This window comes from Fringilla coelebs (assembly GCF_963513975.1).
Source record: "Fringilla coelebs genome assembly, chromosome: 1".
Taxonomy (NCBI): domain Eukaryota; kingdom Metazoa; phylum Chordata; class Aves; order Passeriformes; family Fringillidae; genus Fringilla; species Fringilla coelebs.
The window spans coordinates 94,698,465-94,722,734 of NC_140028.1; the positions used below are offsets into that span (position 1 = coordinate 94,698,465).

Genomic DNA, 24,270 nt, shown 5'->3' on the forward strand with positions numbered 1-24,270 from the left:
CGTGCGCCACGTCCGGGTGGCGCGCGCCGCCTGCCTGAGGGGAGGCTGGGGAAGGGTGCCGGGGGCTGAGGGCTTCCCCCCTCTGTTCTCCTGTTCGGTGTTCCTTGAAAGAAAAGCGTCGCCCTTTTGGTTCAGGTTTTGGGGTTTCCTCACCCGACGGAACGGCCGAGGTCGGGGGAGGGTGCTGCGCTCCCCGCCGGGCGCGCTCCTTGCTGGGCACTGTCTTCCGCCGCGCTTCAGTGGAGGAGCCCGCCCCGAAGAATCAGCCGCGGGCTCCCGTTCGCCAGAAGCAGACACGATTTCTTTTATACTGGGTTTATTTCCAACCACACATGGGTGTCAGGGACTAGATTTATGATTTTTTTTTTTCTTCACACACCAGATATATGCTCAAAACCACCCCAAATGGCCCGCATGTCCCATTCCAAAAGTTTGGTTCCCTCCTGCCAGCTGTCGGGGCAGAGGGAGGACGGAGAAGGGAGAGAGGGGGTGAGGGGAGCGGGGGCGGCGCGGCCCCTCTCAGCAGCTCCCGTCCGGGAGGCTCCCGCCTCGGCTGGGGTATCACGGCCGCGTCGGGGGCCGGGACGGGGCATCCCGGAGATGGGAGGTGGGAGGAGGAGTCGCAGTGGGATGGAAATCTCTTCTTCTCTCTGCTACGAAGTGATGAGACAGGACTGTGTTGCTGAGATATTTACAGAATAATAATAAATAATAATAATAAATCTGGAGCGACTGAAACCGAGTCCGCGGGTCTGTTAGTAATTTAGCAGAATGGGATTTTCCTTTCTCTCGCCTGCCAGTTGATGCTCTTTTCCAAATTTCCACAGCGGGGGAAGCCTGCGATTTTTTACATAATGATTTCAGCATGCGAGGCTGCCTCGCCTTTTTTTTTTTTTTTTTTTTCTTTTTTCCCTTTCTTTCTTTTCCCCTCTCCCTGCCTGCCTCTTTCGCTCCCCGGTCTCCCTTCTTTCCCCACCTTCACTTTGCGACCCCGGCGAGCCGCCCGTTCTCCCGCAGGAGGGCACCCGGCTCCCGCAGGCTGAGGGGACCCCGCGGGCGGTGGCGGCGGGGCCGGGGCTGGGCGGGCGCCGTGCCCCGTGGAGGGGCGGGCAGCCGGGGCCCGTCGGTGCCCGCCGGTGCCCGCCTCCCGCTGGCCGCCCGCCGGCGGCGGGGCCGGGGCCCGGCTGACATCACGGGGCCGGGGCGGGGAGAGGGGCCGGGAGGGGAAGGGAGGTGGGGGGGGGGGGGGGGGGGGTGTTTTCCAGCTTTAAAAAGGCGGCGCCGGGCGCGCAGCCCTGCGTCAGAGCGAGACTTCCCCGCTCCGCACACTCACTGCCCCCGTCCCCCGGCTGCAGCTCTCCGCGGGCGGCAGCGCCCGCCGCCCCGTCCCGCCGCCTCAGCGCGGGCAGTGCCTCCGAAGTCCCCACGCACACCCGCCCTCCTCTCCATGCCCCGTCCCCGGGGGGGCGGCGGCGGCGAGCTCCTGTGCCTCCGCGGGCGCGGCTACCACGCCGGGGGCGGCGCGGTCCCGGTCACCGGGTCGTGAAGGCGGGCGGGGGGGGGCGCGGGACAGGCGGGACAGGCGACGAGGGGCCGGCAGTGGCCCAGGGCGCGGCGCCGGGCTCCGCCGCCCTGCCGGGTGGATGCCAAGCGCTGCCCCGCCGGCCGCCGCCGCGCCGCCGTCGCGGGACCCATCCAGCGGGAGAGAGAGGCCGGCGGCGGCCCCGCAGGACGGCGCCCGCCCGCTCGGCAGCACCATGAAGGCGGCGGAGGAAGGTAACGGGCGGCGCTGCGGGGGGCGGAGGGCGGGCGGGCGGGCGGCGGTGTCCCCCGGTGTTTCCCCGCGGCGGCCCTGAGGCTCGCCGTCGGCCGCTTGCCAATAGGTGTCTCTTTCGCCTCGCACGGCGCCGCCGCGGCCGCGCCGCTGCTCCCGGCCGCTTCCCGCCGGACCTGGGCCCGGGCCCGCTCCTGGAGGGGCTATGAAGGCGCCTGGGATCCTGTCAGGGGCGCACGCTCGGGGATTCCCTCCCCATCCCGGGGTTTGATTTGGGGGAGGTCAGTAAACAGCCCATCGTTGCAGCCAACTCACGTTCCCGGGAAAAGGAAGGAGTCCCGGGCAGTGCCAGGCACCGTACCGGCGCTCCCGGCACAGCGAGACAGGCGGGCACGCCGCGCTGGGGCTCTGCTGTCCCGCGTACCCCGCGCCCCCGGCGGGCGGGCGCGCTGCCGCCGCCGTCCTGGCTCCGGGGGAGCGCTTGCCCTTCTATCCCAGCTCTGAATCACGGCACTTTCTCTGCCCCTGCTGCGAAAAGTGCCCTAAGAACACAGTGGTAAAGTTTCTAGAGGGACAGATGGTGGGAGCGGAGCTCGGGACGCGCGCAGCTCCCCCGGGCTGAACTTGGCCCCTGCCATGGGTAGCGTCTGGCTGACTTCGCCCTCCCCTCTTGCCAATCGGGACACTGTTCTCCCCCCGGAGCATCGCTATCCACTTACCGCCGAAACTTTCGGACCTTGCCGCTGCTTACGGCTCCTGTCGCCCCCGGCAGCGGGACCTCGCGGGCATCCCCGCCGGGCATCGCTTCCGCGCCGCGGCAGGTGTAGGGCAGATCCCGGCTCCCCGCTGCGGGCCCGACGGCTCCCTGCTCCCCTCCCGGCTTTCCCCGGCTGACAAGTTTCCTCCCTATCCAATTGTGCCGCCGCTTGGCAGCGGCTGCTGCTGGGGCTCGGGCAGGGCGCAGCGAGCTCGCACGTCCCGGGCAGAGAAAATCGTGAAGAGACGAAGTGGGGGAGTTGTCTGTGTCCGCCGCGTTTTTTCCGCAGCGTGGGACAACGGGACTCCATTCCCCGGGTTTGTCCCCGGAAAGCTGGAAGGGAGCTCAAGACCCATCTCTCCCTCTCTCTTTTTTTTTTTCTTTTTTTTTTTAATATTTTTACATCGCTGTTTTCACCGTAGTGGTTCATTGCAGTTGACAAGATTCTGCCAGTGCGAAATCTACAAGCGCGGGACTGTGGCTCCGCTTGCGAAGCGGAGAGCCTTTTGGGATGGAAGTTAATTATACTGTATTTAATAGAAGTAGCTGGCGTGCCAGTCGCACACTCAGACATCCGTGGGCTGCACGCACGGCTCTTCCAATGCCCTGGGCTCCAAAGGCACTGAATACACCATTTGTAAAAATTACATCCAGAGGCAGCTGACATAAAAAGCGTTCTGCAGCCTCTTGTAAAGGAAAAGAAGAAACCCCCTGCTTTATTTCTGTGGCATTTCTGATGCCTATGTTAAAGTGTGCCGACCCTTGTCGATAGTTCTCTTCCCCAGTGGTGTATTTTGTAAGGGACTAAGAAAATTAGTCCAGCCAGAAAGAGTGACCCAATCCAGGAAACACGCAGGGGAGTCCTGCACGTCAGGATTGCTGCCTTCAAATTAAGGTGCCATTTGATTGCCAAATTACAACAATCAAAGAAAATACTCTATTTCTTGTTTAGTCTGGGAAGAAATGAGCAGAGTCCCAGTGGGAGGACCTCATTTTTTTCTTTGGGTGGTAGCAACGTGTGGTGTCCTTTACCTTTGAAAATGCCGGTGTTTATGCCAGGTTTAATGCCATGGACAAGTTACATTTCATTTCAGGCTGGGGGGCTGCAGCTGGAGCAGACCATCTGATGCATCCCTTGTTGAACCCGCTTTATGGAGTTGGAACAACTCCAGTTCGCTCCAAGGAGAGGCTGGGTGGGCAGCGGCTGAGCTGGTAGATAGGCCCGTGGGTCGTGCAAGGCGGCTGGTGACAGGAAAATGGCCTTGCCAGGGTGCACCGCCTCCCCATAGCTCGTTTCGCTCTCCCCAGTTCAATGACACCGTTTCGAACTGGACTGTTAGCAGGAGGGCCACTGTTAATCTGTCCACACACGTGGTATATAGCTTCGTTTCTAACCTTTTCACGGCACATCTTTCCTCCTTCTCCACGGGAAGGGTGCCAATCGAAATATTTCATTGACAGCACTAGTACTAATGTCACTGACAAATCAAGCCGTCTGTAAACAGTGTGGGACAACTCACCAGTCTTGCAGGTACCACATAGGGGAGAGACGAAGGATCGAGGGCAGCAGGCACTTGGGAGTTTCTCCTCGCCTCCCTGCCGGGACACTGCAGGAGATGGGCGTCGGGAGCAGAGCGGCGTCAGGGAGGGTTGACACTGGTGGAACCGTGGGCCTGGCGGCTGGGGCGAGGCGGCTGTCCTGCCTGTAGGCCCTGGGCAGGGGGGCAGGAGGCACATCCGTACCCGCCGCCGGGGCAAAGGCTGAGGGACGTGCACGGCTGAAACAGGCCGCTCCTCCTTGTGGCACGGCCTGAGCCGGCTCCCCGGGGCGACCCCGGTCGGGGCAGGCGCAGGGGGAGGGGTTCCCCTGCTGCCAAGGCCTTTAGCACACTCGGGTGAGTCAGCCCCGGCCCATCGGCCTTACGGCCCCCTCGGGGCGAAGCCCAGCTCGGCTCCCGCGAGAGCCCAGCCTGCAGGGAGGCTCGTCCCGGCGGGGAGGGGGAAAAGAATATGGGCTCAGATGGAAAAAAAATTGTGTTTTCCTGGCACTTTAGAACGGAGATTTCGGTCGCAAGCCTGGAAAATGGTATTCCCTGAGTTTATAAGAGAATACTATTTCCAAAACTGCTTAAAAAAAACTGTTCCTTTTGAAACCCGACCTGAAGCTTAGGCAACTGAGGAGCTGAGCCCAGCTGCTGGGGCCGGCGCTCCTTTGCCTGGCGTGGACCTTTAGACGGGCCCTGTGTAATATGACAGGAAAGCACCTCGAAACATAAAGTCTTAATTTACTTTTTGCTTAATTTGTATCCCGTACGAGCGGAAAGAGGGACAGGCCGGGCAGACCCGTGCCAGCACCGCCACCGAAGCCCTTTGTAGGCGCCCTCCCGGTGTGTGGCTGCGGCCCGGAGAGGACCTTTCCCTCCCCGGCGCACGGAGGCGGCCGGCAGCGTTCCGAGTCCCGCTTTACTGCGCTTTTTATAGCAGCTGGCACTAGTGGGTGCTGCGACTAAGTGAAATAAATAATAAATAAATGAAAGCGGAGCCTCTTGGGTCACAGACGCGGCGTGGTGTGCATCCACGGAAGAAACTTTATCAGTCGTCAGCGAAGAGGGGACATGTCGGTGTCCCCCTTGAGTGGGCTGAGCAGCCCTCCCTCCCCACTTCCCTCCCGCTGAAGCGCGGAAGGAGCCACTCCGGCCCCCGCCGTTACCGCCGGTCGGGAGCAGGTGAAGTCCCGCTCCCTGCCCATCCCCGGGCTCCCCATCCCGCCCACGACGAGCCCTCGGCGGTCTGGGTCTCCCCCGGTGCCGGGTCCCCTGGGTGAGGCGAGGGCTCCCCGCGGAGCACGGGCTGCGCTGCAGGGGCAGAGCCCCGGCGGGAGGGTGCGGGGGGGGCCGGGCACCGCGGTTGTTTGCATCGACCCGGAAACATCAACAGCGGGCGGGAGGGCGGATCGGAGGCGGCGGCAGCGGCGGCGGCAGCGAGACAGGCCGCCCGTCGGGGCCGAGATCACGTTACCGAGCGCAGCGGCGGCCGCCGTCCCACGCCGTGCCGGGGCTCCGCGCAGCCCGGCCCGCCGGCAGCAGGTGTCCGGGCGCGACGGGGCGGGCCGCGGCTGCGCCACCACCGCTGCCAGGGTGCCGGAGCGTGGCGGGGGTCGCGGCGGGAGCCATGACGGGAGTGGAGGCCGAGCAGGAGTTTGACTTCGATTTCCTCTTCGAGTTCAAGCACAGCGATGAGGGTGGAGGTGGGTCACGGCGGGGCGGCCGGGGCACCTCCGGGGGTGCTGGCGGCGGGATGCTGCGGGGGGCCCTCCTTGCGCTACCCTGTTCGGGAGGTGAAAAGGCTACCTCCCTTGGCGGGGAGCGGGGCGGGGGAGCCGGCAATCCGCCCGGACAGGTCTGCCCGGCCCCGGGCGGCGCTTGTCGACTCAGCCGCGCCGGGAAGCGGCGAGCGGGGCCGCGGAGACCGGGATAGAGTCCTGACCGGGCGGCCGGCGCTCCTCTGGCGGGTCCCTGGCAGCAGACGAACGAGGTGCAAGGGGAGACGACTCGGAGGGCCGTCGGTGCAGAGTTTTTAGAAGTTTGGAGTTGTTTGAGATGTCCGGACCCCCGCGCTGACCGCTCGCACGGCTTCCCCGGCTGACTTTGGGTCTTGCCCGTGACAGAGATGGGCCGGTTGAGAACTCACTTGAGCCCCCTTTCCCCATCCCCCGTGAGCCGGAGTTAGGCTCAGGGTTTAACTTGAAGGTCATCTGCAAATAAAAATAACGGGCGTGAATTTGTCACGCGTCACAACTGTTTCCAACTCTGGTGTCTCGATCCGGCTGTCTGTTTTTATGGCTTTAAGCAATGCTTGAGGTGGAAATGAGGCGAACAAGGCTGGAACTGGCAGAGATAGAAGGTTGCCGCTTCCTGGTGCGTGGTTAACTCGCTGCAGTGTCGGTGATAGCGGGTGACCGTAAAGAGCTCTTGTACAAGTGGATGACTTAACGCTGCCTCAGAGTAGGGCTGTCTTTGCTCTCTGCCTTATCTTTTTGCCTGTAAATCCTAGCAGGTTTGCATATCCTTGCCCGCCTAACGCAGCCTGTCAGGATATGAGCGAAGGTGTTTACACCTTCCTAGCTCTCCCCAGTTGCCCACTTCTCTGGGACGATGTCGGTGTCCAAATAGTTGTTATGAACTTCTAGTTTCTAGAAGTTTTTAGAGTTTCACACCAAGCTTTTCAGATAAGTGTTCTAGTGATTAGACACCTAAGTGTCCAAAGTGGAGGGGCCTAAGCAAATTAAGTGTCAAAATCATACTGTGAGAAAAGTACCTAACTCCATTAGGCAATTCTAAAAGCATGAATTGAAACACAGACGTAGATGTGGTTTCATCTTGTGCAATGTAAGACAGCCCTCATCTTCTCTAAAGACCCTGCAAGCTGCAGGTGTTCAGCATTCCTATTTAAAATATGTAAATACAAAACGATGGTGCTCAGTGCCTTGCAGGATCAGCCCATTAATGATACAAAGGAATAAAACTTGCTTACTGTGAAATTAACTAGAGGGAAAAAAGGAGCTTTTTAACTGCTACAAAGGGAAATGTAATATGTGGAGGTGTGCTCACAACTCAAAAGGGTCCAATTTCTTGTCCTAGTTATACTTAACCTAAGTGTGGATTTCTTGGAGTGAACCTGCACTGGTCTATCTGATAGTGGGGTTTGGCCCAGGATATTTTAACACCTGTTAAATGTGTTTTGGTAGTCTGTACACTGGTCCTGAGTGCCTCAGTGAATCACAGTCATAACAGTGACACCACAGCAAAGGCATTACCTGCCTTTCATCTGCATCAGGACTGTCAAAATATCCTACATAGCTGCATTATGTGATGCAGGATTTTATTTCTACCTGTCTCATTCACCGTGGTGAGGAAAACCTCAGCGTGTTATAAATGCTAACTATGGATGTGTGTTTGATGAATTTTGTAAATATGGAAGTTTTAGAGAATGAGCTTATTTCAGAAATTTTAGCTGGTGGTTTTTAGCCCACAAACCAAGGTCTCTGTCTCGTTCCTAGTTCTGGCTTTGAGGCTTTTATATTTGGTGGACATATTTTCTACATGCTGCCGGTAATTTTAAGATACCTAAATATGTTTGGAAGGCTTTGGATCTTGCATCTTCCTATTTTGTGTACTATTGTACACAGACCATGAGTTGTATGAAGTTATTTTTCTTGGGCCTTTAAAAGTTGGCTTTAAAAAAAATGCGTAATAGTTCTAAAAGTGACTATTCCTTGTCATGTGAATTAAGGAACTTGTTGCTTATAGCACTTGATGTTGCTTATAGCACTCATCTTTTAACGATTTTTTAAAAACTGGATTCCAAAGGCTTATTTGAGCTTTGTATTGCCTATTAAGTCTGGGCTGCAGATCTCCAGCGGACTGCAGTGTTTGAATTTCACCCCAGTCATACATTAGAATTTGAGCAAACTGCTGGGCTCACAGTATTTGTCCCTGTCATTTTGTTTGTTTACCTGTTTAGTTTTAGTACAAGATCTAAAAGCACTGATTCTGCAGTCAGCAGAGGCAAAGCCCACCTGGTGGGTGCAGAGCTGGGGCAGCCTGCCAAGCCCCTAGTCTCCTCCCTGGGCTGTCTGGCTGCATGGTAGGGACTGGCTGGGGGCAGTTCCCAGCTGTGCCATGTCACCAGTGAGTTCCAGCTGTATGCCAGAGCAGGAGGCTGTGGGAGGGTATGTGGAAGCAGAGTGTATCCAGTGTCCCAGCAGTAGTGTGAACATGGACATCACCTTCCTCTGGAGCTGGAGAAAGCAGCTAAGGGGGTGAAGCTGCCCTGAAGACACTACTCTACACCCTATCTCTGCACTAATTTCTGAAACAGATAAGGTCTTACCACAGCTGTACCATGTCAGGGTTTTTTTCCATGACGGGTAGGAGGGAGGGAAGTGGTGGTGGTTGTGGTGACACTGGATGATGAGGCCAAGTGGCAGGGCAGCAACAAAACAGAACTGATTTTGGAAGGAGGGAATTCTGATCCCCCTGGCAGATCTGCCCCTTGGTGTGACCGATGAAGTTGGATTTTTTCAAGTAGCACCTCTTTTGCTGTATTTCCTGCCTCCCTGGTTGTTTGAATAGAGTGTGAAGCTGCAGCATGTTTTGAATAATCCAGTGTTATTTGTGGCACACTGCAGTGTAATTTAATGACCCTTCCTGAGCAAATGGCCAGTATCTGAGGGCAGACTAGAGAGCAAGTTCAAAAGGTGTTGCTGCTCATCATTCCCAACTGTTACCTGCTATGACATGCATCAGCTGGAGTTGCTGTGAAGCTGCCACAGCACATTAATTTTTCCTAAGTACCGTTTGTCTTGGAGTCGTTGCCAGAGAGAAAGGTGAGTGTGGGATCACAGGTGGATGACACCAGAGAGGGCTGAGCTGATAAACAAGAGAAAGAGAATAGCTGGCTGTGCTGTTACCAGCTTGGAGGCTCGTTTGCATTTGCAGAGCTCCCTGGTCGCCTCCTGAGTAGCAGCTGCAGTAATTACCACAGCTTTTCCATTTCTTCCGAGGGAAGGTGTGCAAGATGACTGCCAAGGGAACTTGCCTCCTGGGATAGAAAGTGACAGGTTTCCCATGTGGACTGGCTGTGGCCACGGGGCATGTAGAATTTCCCTCTGTCCTGCAGGAAAGTGATGCTGCTGCCATAATAAACCTCAGGGAAGGCTGATGCATTGCAAGCACAGCTTGGGGATGGAGCTGGGTGCATTTCCAGACTTCTGAGAGGAACCTGTACACTAGCTTTACCCAGACTCAGAGTTCAGCAGTCATTGTCCCTAAAACAAAGATTTTGCTCTCTTTTCCCAGTAGAGATACTGGCGTTAGGGCTTACTTGTCCGGCTCCTGTGTCCTGGTGACACAGAGCCTCCCTATATCAGGAAGAACAGAGATGATGATTCCTCATCCCACCACAGCTCAGAACACCAGGGGCATGTTGTCCTTGGTTGAGGGCTGCCCATTTCCCCCATGGGCAGCCCACCAATATCTCTGGGTGGCATCCCTGGGACAGGGAAGCAGAGCTGAAGGAGTGCCTTCATCAGACAGACAGCAAGGCAAGGCAGAGATGATGCCATGAGGACCAGCTTTGAAATGCTGGTCCACAGGGATGCTGCTCTACAGGGACGGAGGCATGCAAAGGGCACAAGTTCCTTGTGCTTGGTCAGGGAGCCCATTGGCACAAGGCTGTGATGTGATCTGTTGCCTTCCAGGTTTTCCACATTGGCTGTGCAACTCTGGTCTTGCTTTTATACACCCGGCATTGTTAAATGGTTGGAGAGCTGGCCCAGAGCGCACTGCTGGCAGCACTTGATGTGGCGTGTGCAATAACCAGCAATTTCAGTGGAATTTCAGCTGTCGCTGAGTAGTGAGACATCCATGTTTATCCTTCACCTGGCCTCTGCCAGTTGGGCTGGAGGATAAGTGGTCCCAGAAACCAGAGCAGATCAATAGATCCATCTTTTTCCAAAATCCTTGTTAACTGGAACCAGTTGGAAACTTGCTGTAGTGGAAATTTCGATTGTGTATAATTTTTTTAACAGAATGCAGTTGATCTTTTTCTTTGCTTTAGTCTGTCTCCACTTTTGGTTTTTTGTTCAGTTTTTTTGTGTATTCCAGCTTTTCAGGGAGGGAGTTAGGCTCACTTATATAAAAACATATCTCTTCAGCTGCATCTCTGAATGCTGCAGTCTCCAGAATCCTGAAGCAATGTTGTTTGAAGACTCATTTTTTTTTTGCTTTGAAGGTTCTCCTAGGAACCACGTACTCAAGACCTGCTCTGTCTGTGTACATCCCCCATCTCAAGATGTCTTGTTCTGTTCAGTTAGTGGCATTTTCAAGGATGCTAGTCTGCAGCCTCTCGCCCAACATGGCACACCTCTGGGCTGTGTTGTTGAGGAGAGCTGTGCTTTTGTATGTTGTGCCATGTCCCACCATTTCAGCTGGGTATGTTACTAAGTGAGTATATTTGTGCAGCACCTCATGTCATTCTTTGTTGTTTGTTTGTTTCTTCCAGAACACTATAATTATGCATCTTCAAATGTAAATGCTGGCTTGCCTCTAAATGTGGCACATTCCTCATTGTCAACTCCATGTCATGGCCTGCAGACATCAAATCCCGTCATTTCAGTTGTCCCATCGACAAACCATCCCTCTGGATATGGAGGACACATTGACAGTGGAGCCTCTGAGTACTACCTGCCGCCAAACATGAGACCTAATGGGGCTCCAGCGCTGGAGAGCCCCAGAATTGAGATCACGTCTTACATGGGATTGCATCATAACAACAACCAGTTTTTCCACGATGAGGTGGAGGAGGCCATCCCTAACACCAAGCGGTCGCCTTCCACTGCCACTTTGAACTTGCCGAACATCGAGGCATACAGAGACCCGTCCTGCCTCAGTCCAGCAAGTAGCTTGTCTTCCAGAAGCTGCAACTCTGAAGCGTCTTCCTATGAGTCCAACTACTCATATCCATACACTTCACCTCAGACCTCTCCATGGCAGTCCCCGTGTGTCTCTCCGAAGACCACCGACACAGAGGAGGGCTACCAGCGCAGCATGGTGGCCTGTACTTTGCTCAGTTCCCCACGGCACTCTCCATCAACGTCTCCTAGAACGAGCATCACAGAGGAGAACTGGCTGGGGGCTCGCAACTCCAGGCCTCCGTCCCCTTGCAACAAAAGGAAGTACAGCCTCAATGGCCGGCAGACCTCCTATTCCCCACACCACTCCCCCACTCCTTCTCCACAAAACTCACCGCGGGTGAGTGTCACGGATGACACGTGGCTGGGGAACACAAACCAGTACACCAGCTCTGCCATCGTTGCTGCCATCAACGCCCTCACCACTGACAGCACCATCGATATGAACGACGGGATTCCCATCAAGTCGAGGAAGACCACCATTGATCACACCCCATCCATGACTCTCAAAACTGAACCGGCTGGCGAGGATCATGGGACCATATCGCCAACTGCCGATTTGTCACCAGAAGACTTCTCCAGCTTCCAGCACATCAGGAAAGGAAACTTCTGTGAGCAGTACTTGTCTGTGCCACAGCATCCCTACCAGTGGGCCAAACCAAAGCCTCTATCTCCAACATCCTACATGAGGTAAGGAACCCTGACTTAGAGGACAATCCCAGTAGTATCTTTATTGCATGCTTTTGTTTCCTCCTTCCCCTTCCTGTCTCTGTTTCCTGCCAAATCTGCCCATCCACTCACTCCACTTAACTGTGTCTTGCAACACTGCCTCTGTTGTTGGTGTGGTGTAACCACGAGTCAAGCCTTGAAGGGTAAAAGAGGCTGTTCTAGGAGCTGGCTATGCATAGGTTGTAACCAGTTATCCCCTTTCCAGGGAATGAGCCCCAGGCTGGGAAGTCTGGAAATCAGGCGTTCAGAAGCTCATGGAACAGGAGAATTCGGTGCCAGCAAACCTGTGGCTTTACTTGAAGTTTATTATGTCTCAGTATTTTTATATTGCTGGACAAGGATATGATCTCATTATGGTGATTGTTGCAGGGCCTTTTACATTTATGCTTTGTGCACAGTGAATACAAATTAATCAATAATATGGTTCTTCTGTGAATTCTTTCAGCTTATCTGAAATTATTTCAGCTCATCTGAAGGCTGCCTATCAATATTTTTCTGTCTCTACTGTCTTCCCCACTACTTCTGTTTAAAGAAGAAATATCAATTTTTCAATTGATAGTGGTTCAATCTGTTCATCAAATTCATTTATCGCAACAGGGCTCTGGGTAGGAAGCAGTACAGAATAGCTGAAATTTTAATTACATTCATTGCATTTTCTTTCTCTCATAGATATAGACTTTATTTTGGAGTCTTCTGGAAGCTGTAGTATGCAGAAGCATGTGGTGCAGGAGAATAGTTCAGCTTTCCAAGGGCTTGTAGGCTGTTCCTAGTCCCTGGTTCTGATGGTCACTCCCTTTCCTGCTCCTCCTCCCCAAGCATACCTGGCTTCTTGCTCTTGACAATGAAGCTTCCTTTCTCAGAATGAAAGCAGTAAGTGTGTAGCTGAAGTGTTTTAGTTAGCAATGTGTTTCCTGGTTTTCAGCCTTGTCAGTCTCACCTTTCTTCAGCCAGCACCTCTCTGCCCTGTGCTGTCTCCTGAAACTGAGGTGGAGTGGTCCATGGCTCTTTATGTTGCAGCACACTCCCCTTCCACATCATTCTCATTCTCCTCTGCATTGCCAAGCTCCTTTCAAGACCCTGGCTCAATTCAGCGCTGGGAAATGCAGCAACCCCTCTGGGTCTGGCCACCCAGAGTTAGGCACTCACTGTCTTTCAGAGCTGGAGTGGAGACTTCTAACACCAGGCAAATCCTTCAGAGCCTTCCCATTTACTTAGAAAAAGCCTTTTATGTTCACCCAGTGCCAAGTAGCCCACGTTCATCAGAGGGGCTGGCCCTCAGCTGTTGTGTCAGGGGCAGCTTTTTGTCAAATACTTCAAGGGCAGGAATAGGACAGTTTGCCCAAACAGGCTTTTATCTTTCCGTTGCAGCAAGCGGCCGTAGGCGCTGTGCCGCGGTCCGTCAGGAGGCACCCGGCGTGCCTGTGCGCTAACACAAACAAGAAAGGTGAAGTGCACAGAACGAAGCCCCACTATGTTGTGTATTTAACATTTTTTCCACTGTTTGGGTCTTGTATAAAATATGTTTCCTGGTTTGCAATATGTTTCCATGTGATCTCATTAGCTCGTGCTCTAGGGCAGTTGGAAGTTACTGTTGAAATGTGATTTTTAAGTTATTTTACCAATCAGATACACTGACAGTGCTTCCTTCCACCAAAAATACCTCTCGTTTTATGTATATGAAAGTACTGGGCAAGTGAGCACGGACGTCAACAGGATCACAGCCTACGCAACAGAAACTGTTTTTTTAAATCTTTCCAAAAAAATTGGTTAAGAATTTGTCACAACAGAGCTGGATTTTTTTCCTGTTATGTTACACATCTGTTCTATTTCAAATGCGGGGACTGGAGGGGTGGATTCCGACAAACAACTCAGGCTCCAAAATCTACCCGGTCATAATGATTTTGAGATAACCAGATTTGATTACCTCCTCTGTCTTTTCCTGAATATGCGGTACAGTTTTCATCAAAAGCCAGCATGCCTTGGAAAATCACTGACGCCTTTCCCTTCCTCTCTTGCATTCCCATCTCTTTGGAGCAGGAGGGAGCAGGCTCAGGCACACCATCGGCTGAGTGCTGCCTCCGTTCCCGAGGTTTTATAGTGGGCATCAGTCTTTAAAGGAAACTGCTTTTTGCTATTGTTACTAAAATTGATGGTGTTTTTAATTTGTCATAATTAAAGTTCAGTCCGCTTTAGGCTTTTCAAATCCTGGAGCAGGGGAATAATAAGAGTATATAATGAGACTATAATAATGCCTGCCTTAACAGAAATAGAGTCTTTATGTGTTTTGTGAGCTGAGATGCTCAGCCCAGTCCCCAGGCCGTGGGCTCTGTGGTGCAGATCTGGGCTCACACATCTCCCTCCAGACTATGAAGATGTGACTGTTCCTGCATGGGACTTGCGGGTGCAGAGGATCACAGGACAGGGTGGCAGGATAGAACTTGACCTTGCAGCTGAGGCTTGAGCGGCACAGGTTAACCCAGGGCTAGTGGGGATTTGGCTGCAGTCCTTTGGATGCAGCCCAGGGCCTTGCACCAAATCTTTGGATGTAGAAAATATTTAAGGACCAAGAAGACTTTTCAGGGCAAGCACTGGAGCAAGTGCTGAGGTAACAGTGGGAATCATACCTTTTCTAGACCAAAAAAATTATCTAAATATATATATATATATAAAAATATATAATATAGTCTGCCTCAAAACCCCTGGAGGTAAATCATGATGCAGAGAGTCAAGAGATGGTCTTTGTGAAGCTCTCTTTCACCTTTTATCTCCAACTTTTTTTTTTTTTTTGGTATTTGTGCATTGTGCTCTCTCATTCAAATCCAACAAGTTTCTGTCTGTAGTATGTCTCTTAGACCTACTGTAGGAAATAATTTTAAGAGAAGCACTTTATTGGGCAGTTACTGTACAAGTAGGGGAGGCTCTGTGTTTCTCTTGCTGTGCCAGTGGTGTTCCTTCTGTGCCATTTCTCCATCTCTCCTAAGTGCTATGTAATGCATGATGTCCTGTGGGCCAAAATGTCAAAACCAAAATGGAAGTACAGGACTGGACTTCTGCTCTCGGCTATGGGGGCACTGTTAGTGACTACTTCCAAACTAAAATCCCATTTTTTGTATTCTATACCTGCTCATAAGCAGGTCCTAAATCACGCTATATCATAACAAAAAGTATAGTCACTCACCAAAGTGCCATGTTTCTGGGTATCTTGTACATTTTATATGACTTCCTCTTCACCTGCTGTATTTGATTAAACACGACCTGAGATTTCCTGGAGGCAGTTTCTTACTCTTTGAAAAGTAGTGCATTGTATTTGTATCAAGTGTAATTGATTAATGCAAGGAGTGTGTTGGCCTTTAACACTTGAGTTTGCACTAAATGTTGTGTTTTTCAAGAGAAATAGAAGTGGTTGGGTTTGTTGGTTGGGCATATGGTGTATATGAGGTCTACCACACCAAAAGGAGCTTCCAGAAATAGACAGGTGACTTTTAAAAGCTCCCTATGGTGTTTACTTCCACAGTTTATTGTTTTTTAACAGTCAAAAGCCACATTTTCTTTAGCTGCAGTCTCTTTTTCAACCTCAAAAATATGCATGTATGTTTTTGACCTCACAGGCATGTTGTTATGTAGTTTTACATATGGAGACACTGAAGTCTGTACCTAGAGAATGTATAGTTGGATACCTCTCTGAAAGTTGCAAAAGCACATTTGACTTTTGTCTGCATCAGTGAGCTTTTTGGGGTTTTTTTTGTGGATTTTTTGGATTCTACTTTTGGGACTCTGACAGTATTAAACTCAAGCATGCAAAAATTGAGGCCCCAAAAGATACAATTTCCTTACAAACTATGATTTTAAAATGTTGTAGACATTTTTCTTCTTTTTTTTTTTTTTTTTTTTTTTTTGATTTGTGGACCTTTCGGGTGCTTTTGATTTTGCAGGAGTTTTTTGTGTCGTTGGTTTTGTTTTTTATTTTTTTAGAGGTGTTTCATTCGAGACCATGAGATAGAGGGCAGCCCTACTTGGGAAAAGTTGAATTTCTCAAGAAAAAGGTACCAGCAATCTTAAGATGAGATGAGATAGTCAGTGGAGATGAGATAGTCAGATGAGATGCAGCAACACCGGATTTGCTGACCTGTGCATCCCTGGCAAACTTGCGTGTTTATGGCAGGCGAGAGGAAGTTCCTCAGACAAAGCAAAGGCTGGGCTGTCTGGGCAAGACTCAGTGAAGTGGGGACTTGTGGCTGTGTGGCAGTGACCATCTCCTGGGACTCATTAGTGTTAATCAAGGGGCTGGCCCTGGGAAGTGGACAGAGAAGAGCCCAAAATGCTGCTAATCTTTTTTTCTTTTCTGCTATATTCCTGACGAATAGGAATGTTTGGATGCTTTCAACATGTTTGTTTTGCCATCACATAGCAGTGACTTTTTAATACATTTCGTTGCTGCACCATAAGGCTGAAAAGTACTTGGAATCCTGTCTCAGTAAACTGATATATTTTTGTTTGATTTAATCCTCCCCACGCTTTCTCCTGACTGTTTTTTAGTTCATTCAAACAACCCTGTGAGCATCTTATTAATGGCCTTCCTTCACCAGCTCATTTTAACACCCTAGGATTCTAAATTCAAAATAAGCAGAAATGTGATGCCAGGCACTTGTTATCTCCATTCCTGCAGCAGTAGTTTCTTGTCCTTTCTCTAAGCCATCAAATGTGAAACTTTCCATGCAAACCAGTCTCTGAGTGTGAATTTTTAGGACAGAAGGGTGAAATATTATGTGGGAGAATGACGACGACTCATGTTTTCAGACTTCAGCATGAGGAATTCCAGTGCGCCTCATGCGCTTCACAGAAGAGCTACTTGCTCCACATGCCAGCCAAATACGGCCAAGTTGAGGGTGGGACACAGTATCTATTTTAACAGCTCACAGCCAGATTGCTCAATTGTCAGACAGGAAATTTAAAAAAAAAGAGAGAGTAAAATCTGCCCGCGTTAAGTCATAGGTGAAGTATAAAACAGGTGTATTTTTCTGACCACAATAGACTTGGTGGACACGTAGCCATCACCGTTGTTTTCTTACTCTTTCAAAATCACACACAGGGATCTTTCACAGGCAGCCACTTCGATGTGAGACGAGTAATAAATAATAAATCATAACCATGTTTGCAATTGGTGCCGAGTTGGAGCAGGTTCAAGCTAGCAGCTTGGTAAAAGTTTCAGCAGGCCTGTGGTTTTTCTAGTTTGTGTTTTTGTTTCAATAGGAAAACTCCTTGTCAGAAAAAACTAAGTTTAGCACAGTTCATCCAGTTTCAGCTGTACTCCTTCTAGGTCACTCACTTTACTTTGGGTGCAGAAAGACACTGAGCATCTTCTCGTTCTAGGCAGTGGCTCATGCCACTCTCAGGCAGTTGTCTGGGGTAGATGACTCTGTGCTGCAGTATTTGTCCAAGAACAGGGGTAGTCCCAGGGTGAGACCAGCAGTTGTTCTTGTACCTTCTGCAGTTTGGGACAAAAATGTTTGTGAATCTCTTTTTCCAGTGGCCTTGGGCACCTAGTAGCTTAGAAGGTGTAATTATAATTTAATTCTGAAATGGATAGCAGTCATGTGGAAATGGAGCTTAAACACCTTTAAAAAGTTTAAGAGAAGTTTTTAGTTTTGTTTCCTCCCTGTCTATATTCCAGTGGGCTGCTTAGTATCTTTCTTTTTTTTTTTTTCTGTTTTTTTTTGTAACTTGATAAATCTTTCTGCTAAAGGCAGAAGTCAGCCAGACTGGATAATCTGTTTTTGATTTAATCATATTGTGTATCTGGTGTATGCAAAATAAATCACTATTCATCTGTTTTTTAATCTGATTTATGTAGGACGGAGTTATATTAAGCCAGTTTTCTACAGCCTAGCACCAGGTTTTGTGAACCTGCCTTGAAGTAGCCATACCTCATTACAGCATTTAGGAGGACTACAGTGAGATTTATTAGGGCGCAGAAAGAAACAGGACAGGTTTTCAGCTGGTGGAAAATGTCATCTGAGGGAAAAAGACTGATGTGTATTTGATAGGAAGACTGCATGAAGACCTTTTATTCCTCTTCTTGACTGCTGTGGTGGGGCTCTTCTAACCTCCACGGGATACTGGCTTGATGAGGTAGTTTGGACCTTTTCAAATTAATATTTGCAGCAACCAGATTTGATTTTACCACTACACCATTTGTTTGGTGGCTTTTTCCTTTAACCACGTTTAGCTGCAGAAAATTAAGTGCTTGATGAAGATAACCTAACATAGGAAATAGCTCTGACAGCCCAGTCCATGACACTGCTAAATGCATCACTTTGCTTCCTTTACCAGGAAAACTCCCATTAATTGTCAATTTATAATTGGGCAGGCAGTGCTTTGGAATTTTGATTGTAGATTTGAGGCTAACAGCAAACCGTATTTTTGTTTTCATACTTTATTTGAGAACATGAATTTTACAGCTTAAGTATACTAACATTTTCAAGTGCTGATTTGAAAGGGCGGGGGGATTGTTTGTTTCTTCTTTGGTTCTTTTCTTTCAAAGAGATGTCATTCATTACAAAACTATGACTTCTGTGTATCTTAAAAAAAACACCAACCCTCTTCACTTGAGGGCTACATGCTGTCAGTCAGAGTTCTCCTTTTTAATTAAGTGTTAAAAATTTCTAATCTGATAGAGGTTGTATCCTCAGAAAAAAAAATCCATCAAGTGAGAATTTACTTAAAACCAGAAACATCTGTTTAAAAATGTGTGCTGATCATCACCAGGAGAGACACAGCTGTTTTGCTCTACTCTTTGTCATTTATCATTACTCAAATATGCTTCATCCAGATTTTTTTTTTGTTTTTCAGACTAAAATATGTGTACCTAAAGTGCTAGGCAGAGAGCAGTGGCTACATACAATGGCCATCTGTCCGTAATTTTATGCTGTCTCTTCTTTCCTTGTATGAGTCTGTAGTAGCAGAAGAGCTTCCCCTCACCTCCAGAGAGGGCCCTGGCCATTTTGGGGGAGAGGCTTGGACAGGAGCTCAGAAAGTGCAACATCCTGCCGGTATCTGAGGCAGGGCTTCCATGTGTGGAGGGGCAGAAGGAAAGGTCAGAGTTTGTCCCTGGCAGGATCTTGCCAGTGGAGAGGGTGCCCCCCGGCTTCTCCTGACTCCAGATGTTCATGGAAGCTCAGAACCTGCAGAGACAACTTTCTTTTAGATAAGCTTCCACTTAAGGTGAGCTGGGATGGATACTTCCTTTTCTTTCTGTTATTTGGCTCTGTGTCCTAAAGGCTGGAGAACAGAATACCTTGATGTTTGGAGCCTGCAACTTGCCACTGAGCTCTCCTGGAACAGCAGGAGGTGCCCAGGGAGCAAAGGTGATCCTGGTCCTCACCCAGGATGGGACTCCAGCTGACCTCTGTAATGTGTATAGTGTGTGTCCATAGCCATGCAGATACGTGGTTCAGACTTGTAAAAAATGAAGAAGGATAATGTAGGGAAATTTAGCACCACCTAAAGTCTCAGCAGTGCATACACACACAGGTAGTAACAGATGTGAGTTCAATATGCTCCTGATACAGGCTGGGGAAGCACTCAAAAACCCAAAAGCAAAGCAAAAAAGTGCCCGTGCTAGTGGTAGAAGTCCTGTCCTGCCAGGGAGCCAGCAGGGATGCTGAGAGCTGTAGTGCTTGTAGAATATCCAAGTGCACAGAGTGTGGATCACTGGGATGCTAACATGGAGTATCCAGCCTCCAGCTGAACATGTGTTTGTAGTATATGCATCCAGTGTGGAAGATCTTGCACATCCTTTCCCATTCAGGCCGCTCACAGGGAAAGGAAAGATTTCAGCTGTGGTCTCTGCTGCTCAGACTATCCTTGCTCCTGGACTGCAGCAGTGAGACAAGAATCCAGTAAATCCCCAGTTCCTGGCCTCCTTCCAGGCTGGGGAGGGCTGGTGAGCCCTTACCTGCGGGCTGTGGTGGCACAAGTCCTCTCACAGTGCCAGAGAGCCCTGGCCCACAGCACCTACAAAGGGCCACGATTTTCTGCTTGCTGGTTATCTTCTCCAGGCTGATGGGAGAAGTAATAAAGTTTCACGTAAAAGGGCAGGGGAGTGTGTTGCAGTTGGGCTGTTTAACTACTTGCAAAGACTTTTGAAGGGCACTCAGTGAAGAAAATTCACCAAAGGAAAGAAGATAGTGTGGACGTGATATTAGTGTTTTAGTTGTAAAGCTTATTGCTTCAATTTTAAGATTGGTCAGTCTGTCTCAGGGTTGCTGTTTCTACTGTTCTTGTTTCTTTTCTTTCAAAGCTTCAACTTGGCTTTTCTTAGAGGTCTCCCAGCTATTTTCAAGTGTGGTTTTACACTGGAAGAGGGTTTCTAAGAATCTCACTTCCCCACCATTGCATGCTGTCAGGCTGCTTGATGGTAATAGGTGCTTAGTATTTTAGTTAATTGTAGAGTCAGTGTTGAGCCAGAAGAGTGAGCTGCATGTTCTGTAGGCTTGCTCATCACCATCAATAGGATTCATAAGCAAGTTCTGACTTCAGAGTTTTCTCCTTTGCAGTACATTAACCCAAAAGAGATCAGCTTTGCTTCGAGGCTCTCAGACATGCTTTGTATTGGGAGTGAAGCAGGGAAATAGCTTTTTTTAATTCTTTCCACTCCCTGTAAACAGAGCAGATTTGTTGAAACCATTAGATTCATTAAATGCCAAACCAGTTTGGCATTCATTTTCAAAGCAGAAATCGTCTTCCTAAAACTCCCCCGTGTCTTTCTGCCTTTTTCATTTTGCTTTGAGAGTTAATATAGATGATATTTGTAATCCATGTCTTAAAAATTTTCACTTTTGGATACAAATCAGATAGCATCTGGGCCAACAGATATGCTCGACCCATAAATCTTCCTAAAATATCCAATACCTTCTAAATTACTTATGTCATGACATTATCCTTATCGATTAAATTTTAACTGTAAGATGGTGAAGGATGAACTGCGAGACTCGGTGTCTAAAGTAATAGTGCTGGCTGCTTGTGATTTGTGATAGTGTACTTGATGTTAATTTTTAATCTGTTTTCCTTTCCATTGTAGCCCATCCCTGCCTGCTCTGGATTGGCAGCTGCCATCTCACTCAGGACCTTACGAACTGCGCATTGAAGTGCAGCCGAAATCCCACCACCGAGCTCATTACGAGACAGAAGGCAGTCGAGGGGCTGTGAAAGCATCTGCGGGGGGCCACCCCATTGTGCAGGTACCAAATCGTGTAACCAGCAGCACAGGTTGTTCATCTCAGTGCTCTGTGGCGAGTGCCGTTTCTTCTCTAAAACCAAAAAGTAATGGGAGATTTTTCCTGTCCTCAAAAATTTCTGCATGTGACCCCTCCTTAGACTGCATTTTAAACTGGGTGGACCAAGCCTTTGGTTAAAACAATGCAAGAGCAATGTGAATACAGGGTGGATTGCTGCTCTGTCTGTTTAGGGCTCAGCAAGTGTTCAGGTGACCATGGAACTACTAGTGCAGTCACACTCCAGACTTTATACTGTTTATTCAGTTTATACTGAAATCAGCTGGGGACATACCTCAGTACATTTAGTCCTTAACTGGCAGTTGGATCTAATCAGATCTGTGAATGCATGTTGGAGTGCAGAGCTGTAGCAGTAATGTAGAAGTATGTCGCTGGTTTGGATGTTGCAGTGAGTTCTGAGCAAAGGCTTTTAGAGTTTCTTCTGTTCAGTTTCTAAAACCCTTCCAGCTGCTCTGGAAAGCATCTGAGATCTGAATCTAGTTTCATGAATTCCACCAAGCTCTTTAGTTACTCTGTATAAAGAATTTAATTTAATAACACTCTAAACTGACCCTTAATTCGTTTATATGAGTAGTCTCATTCATTTTTAAAGGGCTTCGCTCAAGAGTAGGAAGAACAAGGTTTGGTTGTTTAAAACAAAAAAGAGAAAAAGTAGTGGGAGAGAGTGGGAGACTGCCTGTCCGTCCTCAGCTGCTGCTTTCTCACCCAGAAGTGAAACTCCCAGTGCTACCCATCAGGGCTGTGTTCCTCTGTGCAGCAGAGCCCAGGTTTTATCGCTGCCCGGATGCCACAGGACCCATGGATGCCAGGGCACTGCTGCCATGTTCGCACGACTTGGGCTTGTGCCACAAGCCACGCTGCAGGAGCAGTGGCTTGTTGAAAGCCCAGATGGCTCAAGATGATGTACGGACCACACGTGCAGGGCTGTGCATGTTTGTTTATTTACTGTAAGCCCCTGTTAGCAAACACGTCTGTGGAAGGAACGGTGGGAGGCTGGGATGACGCTGGGCAGAGAATGCTGCTGTGTAAATGTGTGCTGCTGCCACAGCTGGAAAAGGAAAGTGAGGGGAGCTGTCGGCAGCAAACACACTTTAGCTCTGCCAGAACTTGTCAGTGACATGGGATTATGGAAGCTGTCTGCTGGAAGTTGAAAAGTTTTAGCAGAACATTTGTGAATGATATTAAAGAGGGGCATGTGGCAGACATGCTTGTTTACAATTAATGCCTCCTCTGTTTGTGGCTTGATGCAAGGAAATGCAAATGTGGAGGTATCAATTTGCAATGGCCAGCTTGGCACTTAAAGTTTTTTACGTGCATTTTGGAAAGACTGAATGTGATGCCAATATTTAATTGGACTAAATGTGTCCAGACATTTCCCCTCTTATCCCCTGTCCCAGTCTGTCAGGAGGGAGCATGCTGCTTCCAAACACAAACAAGTGTCCAAGGGGAGGGGAGAGGAGAGGAGGGGAGAGGGAGAGGGAGAGGGAGAGGGAGAGGGAGAGGGAGAGGGAGAGGGAGAGGGAGATGAGATGAGATGAGATGAGATGAGATGAGATGAGATGAGATGAGATGAGATGAGATGAGATGAGATGAGATGAGATTATAGAAGGCCATGAAGGGAGAGCAGAGGAAGCAGACAGTCCCAGCCCTGTCAATTGGCTCTACTGGCTTAATAAGGATTAATGTATTTTTCAGTCCTTTTATTACAACCCAAACATCCGTTTCTCCAAAAAGAACAGAAACATAAAGAGATGCAGAAAAAGCTTTTCTGTGCTGACATGGCCACCATGGCCAGCTGTTTGAAGAAATGCACAAAAGCTCTGACTTAGACCACAGTTGAGTAGATGGATGGATTAAAAGTACTTCCAAAAAGAAAAGAAGTGTTTATAAATAATTTTTGTAAGACAAATAGTAAGTACTTAAAAATAAATAAGTACCTGAAAAAAAAAGTATGTATAAATAAATGGAAGAGAAGGAAATCTAGGGAGTATTTTCTGTTAAATTGGTGACTGGCAGAACCTGAAAAATGCATCTCTGAAGCATCAACAGGTTTCCAGATGGTTCGGATCAGGTTTGATTCATCCCACTGGGTTACACAGAAAGGAGCCCAAGTTTTGAAGTTCAGACCCAGATGTAAGTTCAAACAGAACCTGAGTGTCTTCAGGAGACAGATTTTGGATCAAGCTTTTAGCTCTTTAATATTTCCGGTGTTTTCTATACTGTTGACTCAGGGAAAACGCTCATAAAACTGCTTCGACCTCTTGTACTACCTTTTTCTGTTACATTTTTCCCATGTTGACCACCAGGTCTTTCTTATGTCAGTACTTAGGGAAACTTGCTTTCATTCTTCTGTTGTTAAAGCTCTTCTCCCTTTATCTTCAACAAGAGGAGAATATGGATGAAGTCTTTCTCCTCTCTCTGTTTTTCTCTCTTTGTTTCAAACCCCCTCGCACTGGCATCTTGCTTCACAAAGTAGATGTTCTCACTTTAATACCTCCACAAATCTGTTGGGCATGCTAAGGCAGAGGAGAAGTAAATCCAAAAAACATCCACTGTTCATGGCATGGTTCCCAAGCAAAATTGCCAGGAGGTTGCTTTCTCTGTAGCCAGAGCAGGTTTATCTATTTTTCCCAGGCAACATTAGCTTCCTTGCTGCTGATCCATCTCTTCTTTTAGGAGGTGGAATGTCTAAGGATCAAAGGTTTCTGAGGCAAGTATGCTGGATGATTAGAGTAGTAGCATAGGAGGGCAGAGGGCAGGGTATGACAGAAAGACCAAGCTTGGGGGCCAATTTTTTCCTTGGCTCCTTCAGTTTGGTGACTTTTCTGTGCAGCTGGAGAAGGCCCCATGTACAGCTGAGGAGCTGGCTCTGTGTGCAATGCCGCCGCTGTATGAGACTGCTCTTCTCTCCCAAACCTGAGCATGGCGAGGGGCAGGCAGAGCTGAGCGTGGCAGGCTGCCTCAGGAGCTCATACTGCCCCATGCACAGGCAAGCCTGCTGCATGCTGGGGACTGCCTGTGGCAGCACTTCTGTCTACCACTTGCTCCTTATCATCTCTGAATCATGTATGGGACTTGCTCACTGGAAGCTCCCGCGTGCCATCTCCCAAGCATATTTCAGCCAGCAGGATTTCCTGTGGATTTCCTTCTGTGAAATGGCAGCACCTTCCCCACTGCACTTAGGAATGATATGGTTTGGAGTGCTGCAAGTTGCCTGTGAAGGCTCATGAGCCTGGTAACACAA

At 49.4% G+C, this 24,270-nt stretch overlaps 1 protein-coding gene across 6 annotated transcripts in view; it reads left to right on the top strand.

Moving 5' to 3' along the window:
- Window positions 1-1,585: 1,585 nt before the first annotated feature.
- Window positions 1,586-24,270, top strand: part of NFATC1 (nuclear factor of activated T cells 1) — a 110,582-nt gene continuing 87,897 nt past the window's right edge. For 4 of the 6 annotated variants that reach the window (XM_084217592.1, XM_084217594.1, XM_084217596.1 and 1 more), the window contains exons 1-3: window positions 1,586-1,776; window positions 10,596-11,694; window positions 20,813-20,972. In XM_084217592.1, coding sequence (XP_084073718.1) covers window positions 1,644-1,776; window positions 10,596-11,694; window positions 20,813-20,972 — 1,392 coding nt within the window. In that variant the 5' untranslated portion in view covers window positions 1,586-1,643. Of the gene's footprint in view, window positions 1,777-5,489; window positions 5,779-10,595; window positions 11,695-20,812; window positions 20,973-24,270 lie in introns of those variants that run through there. The other 2 variants (XM_084217593.1, XM_084217597.1) reach the window with 1 other exon arrangement.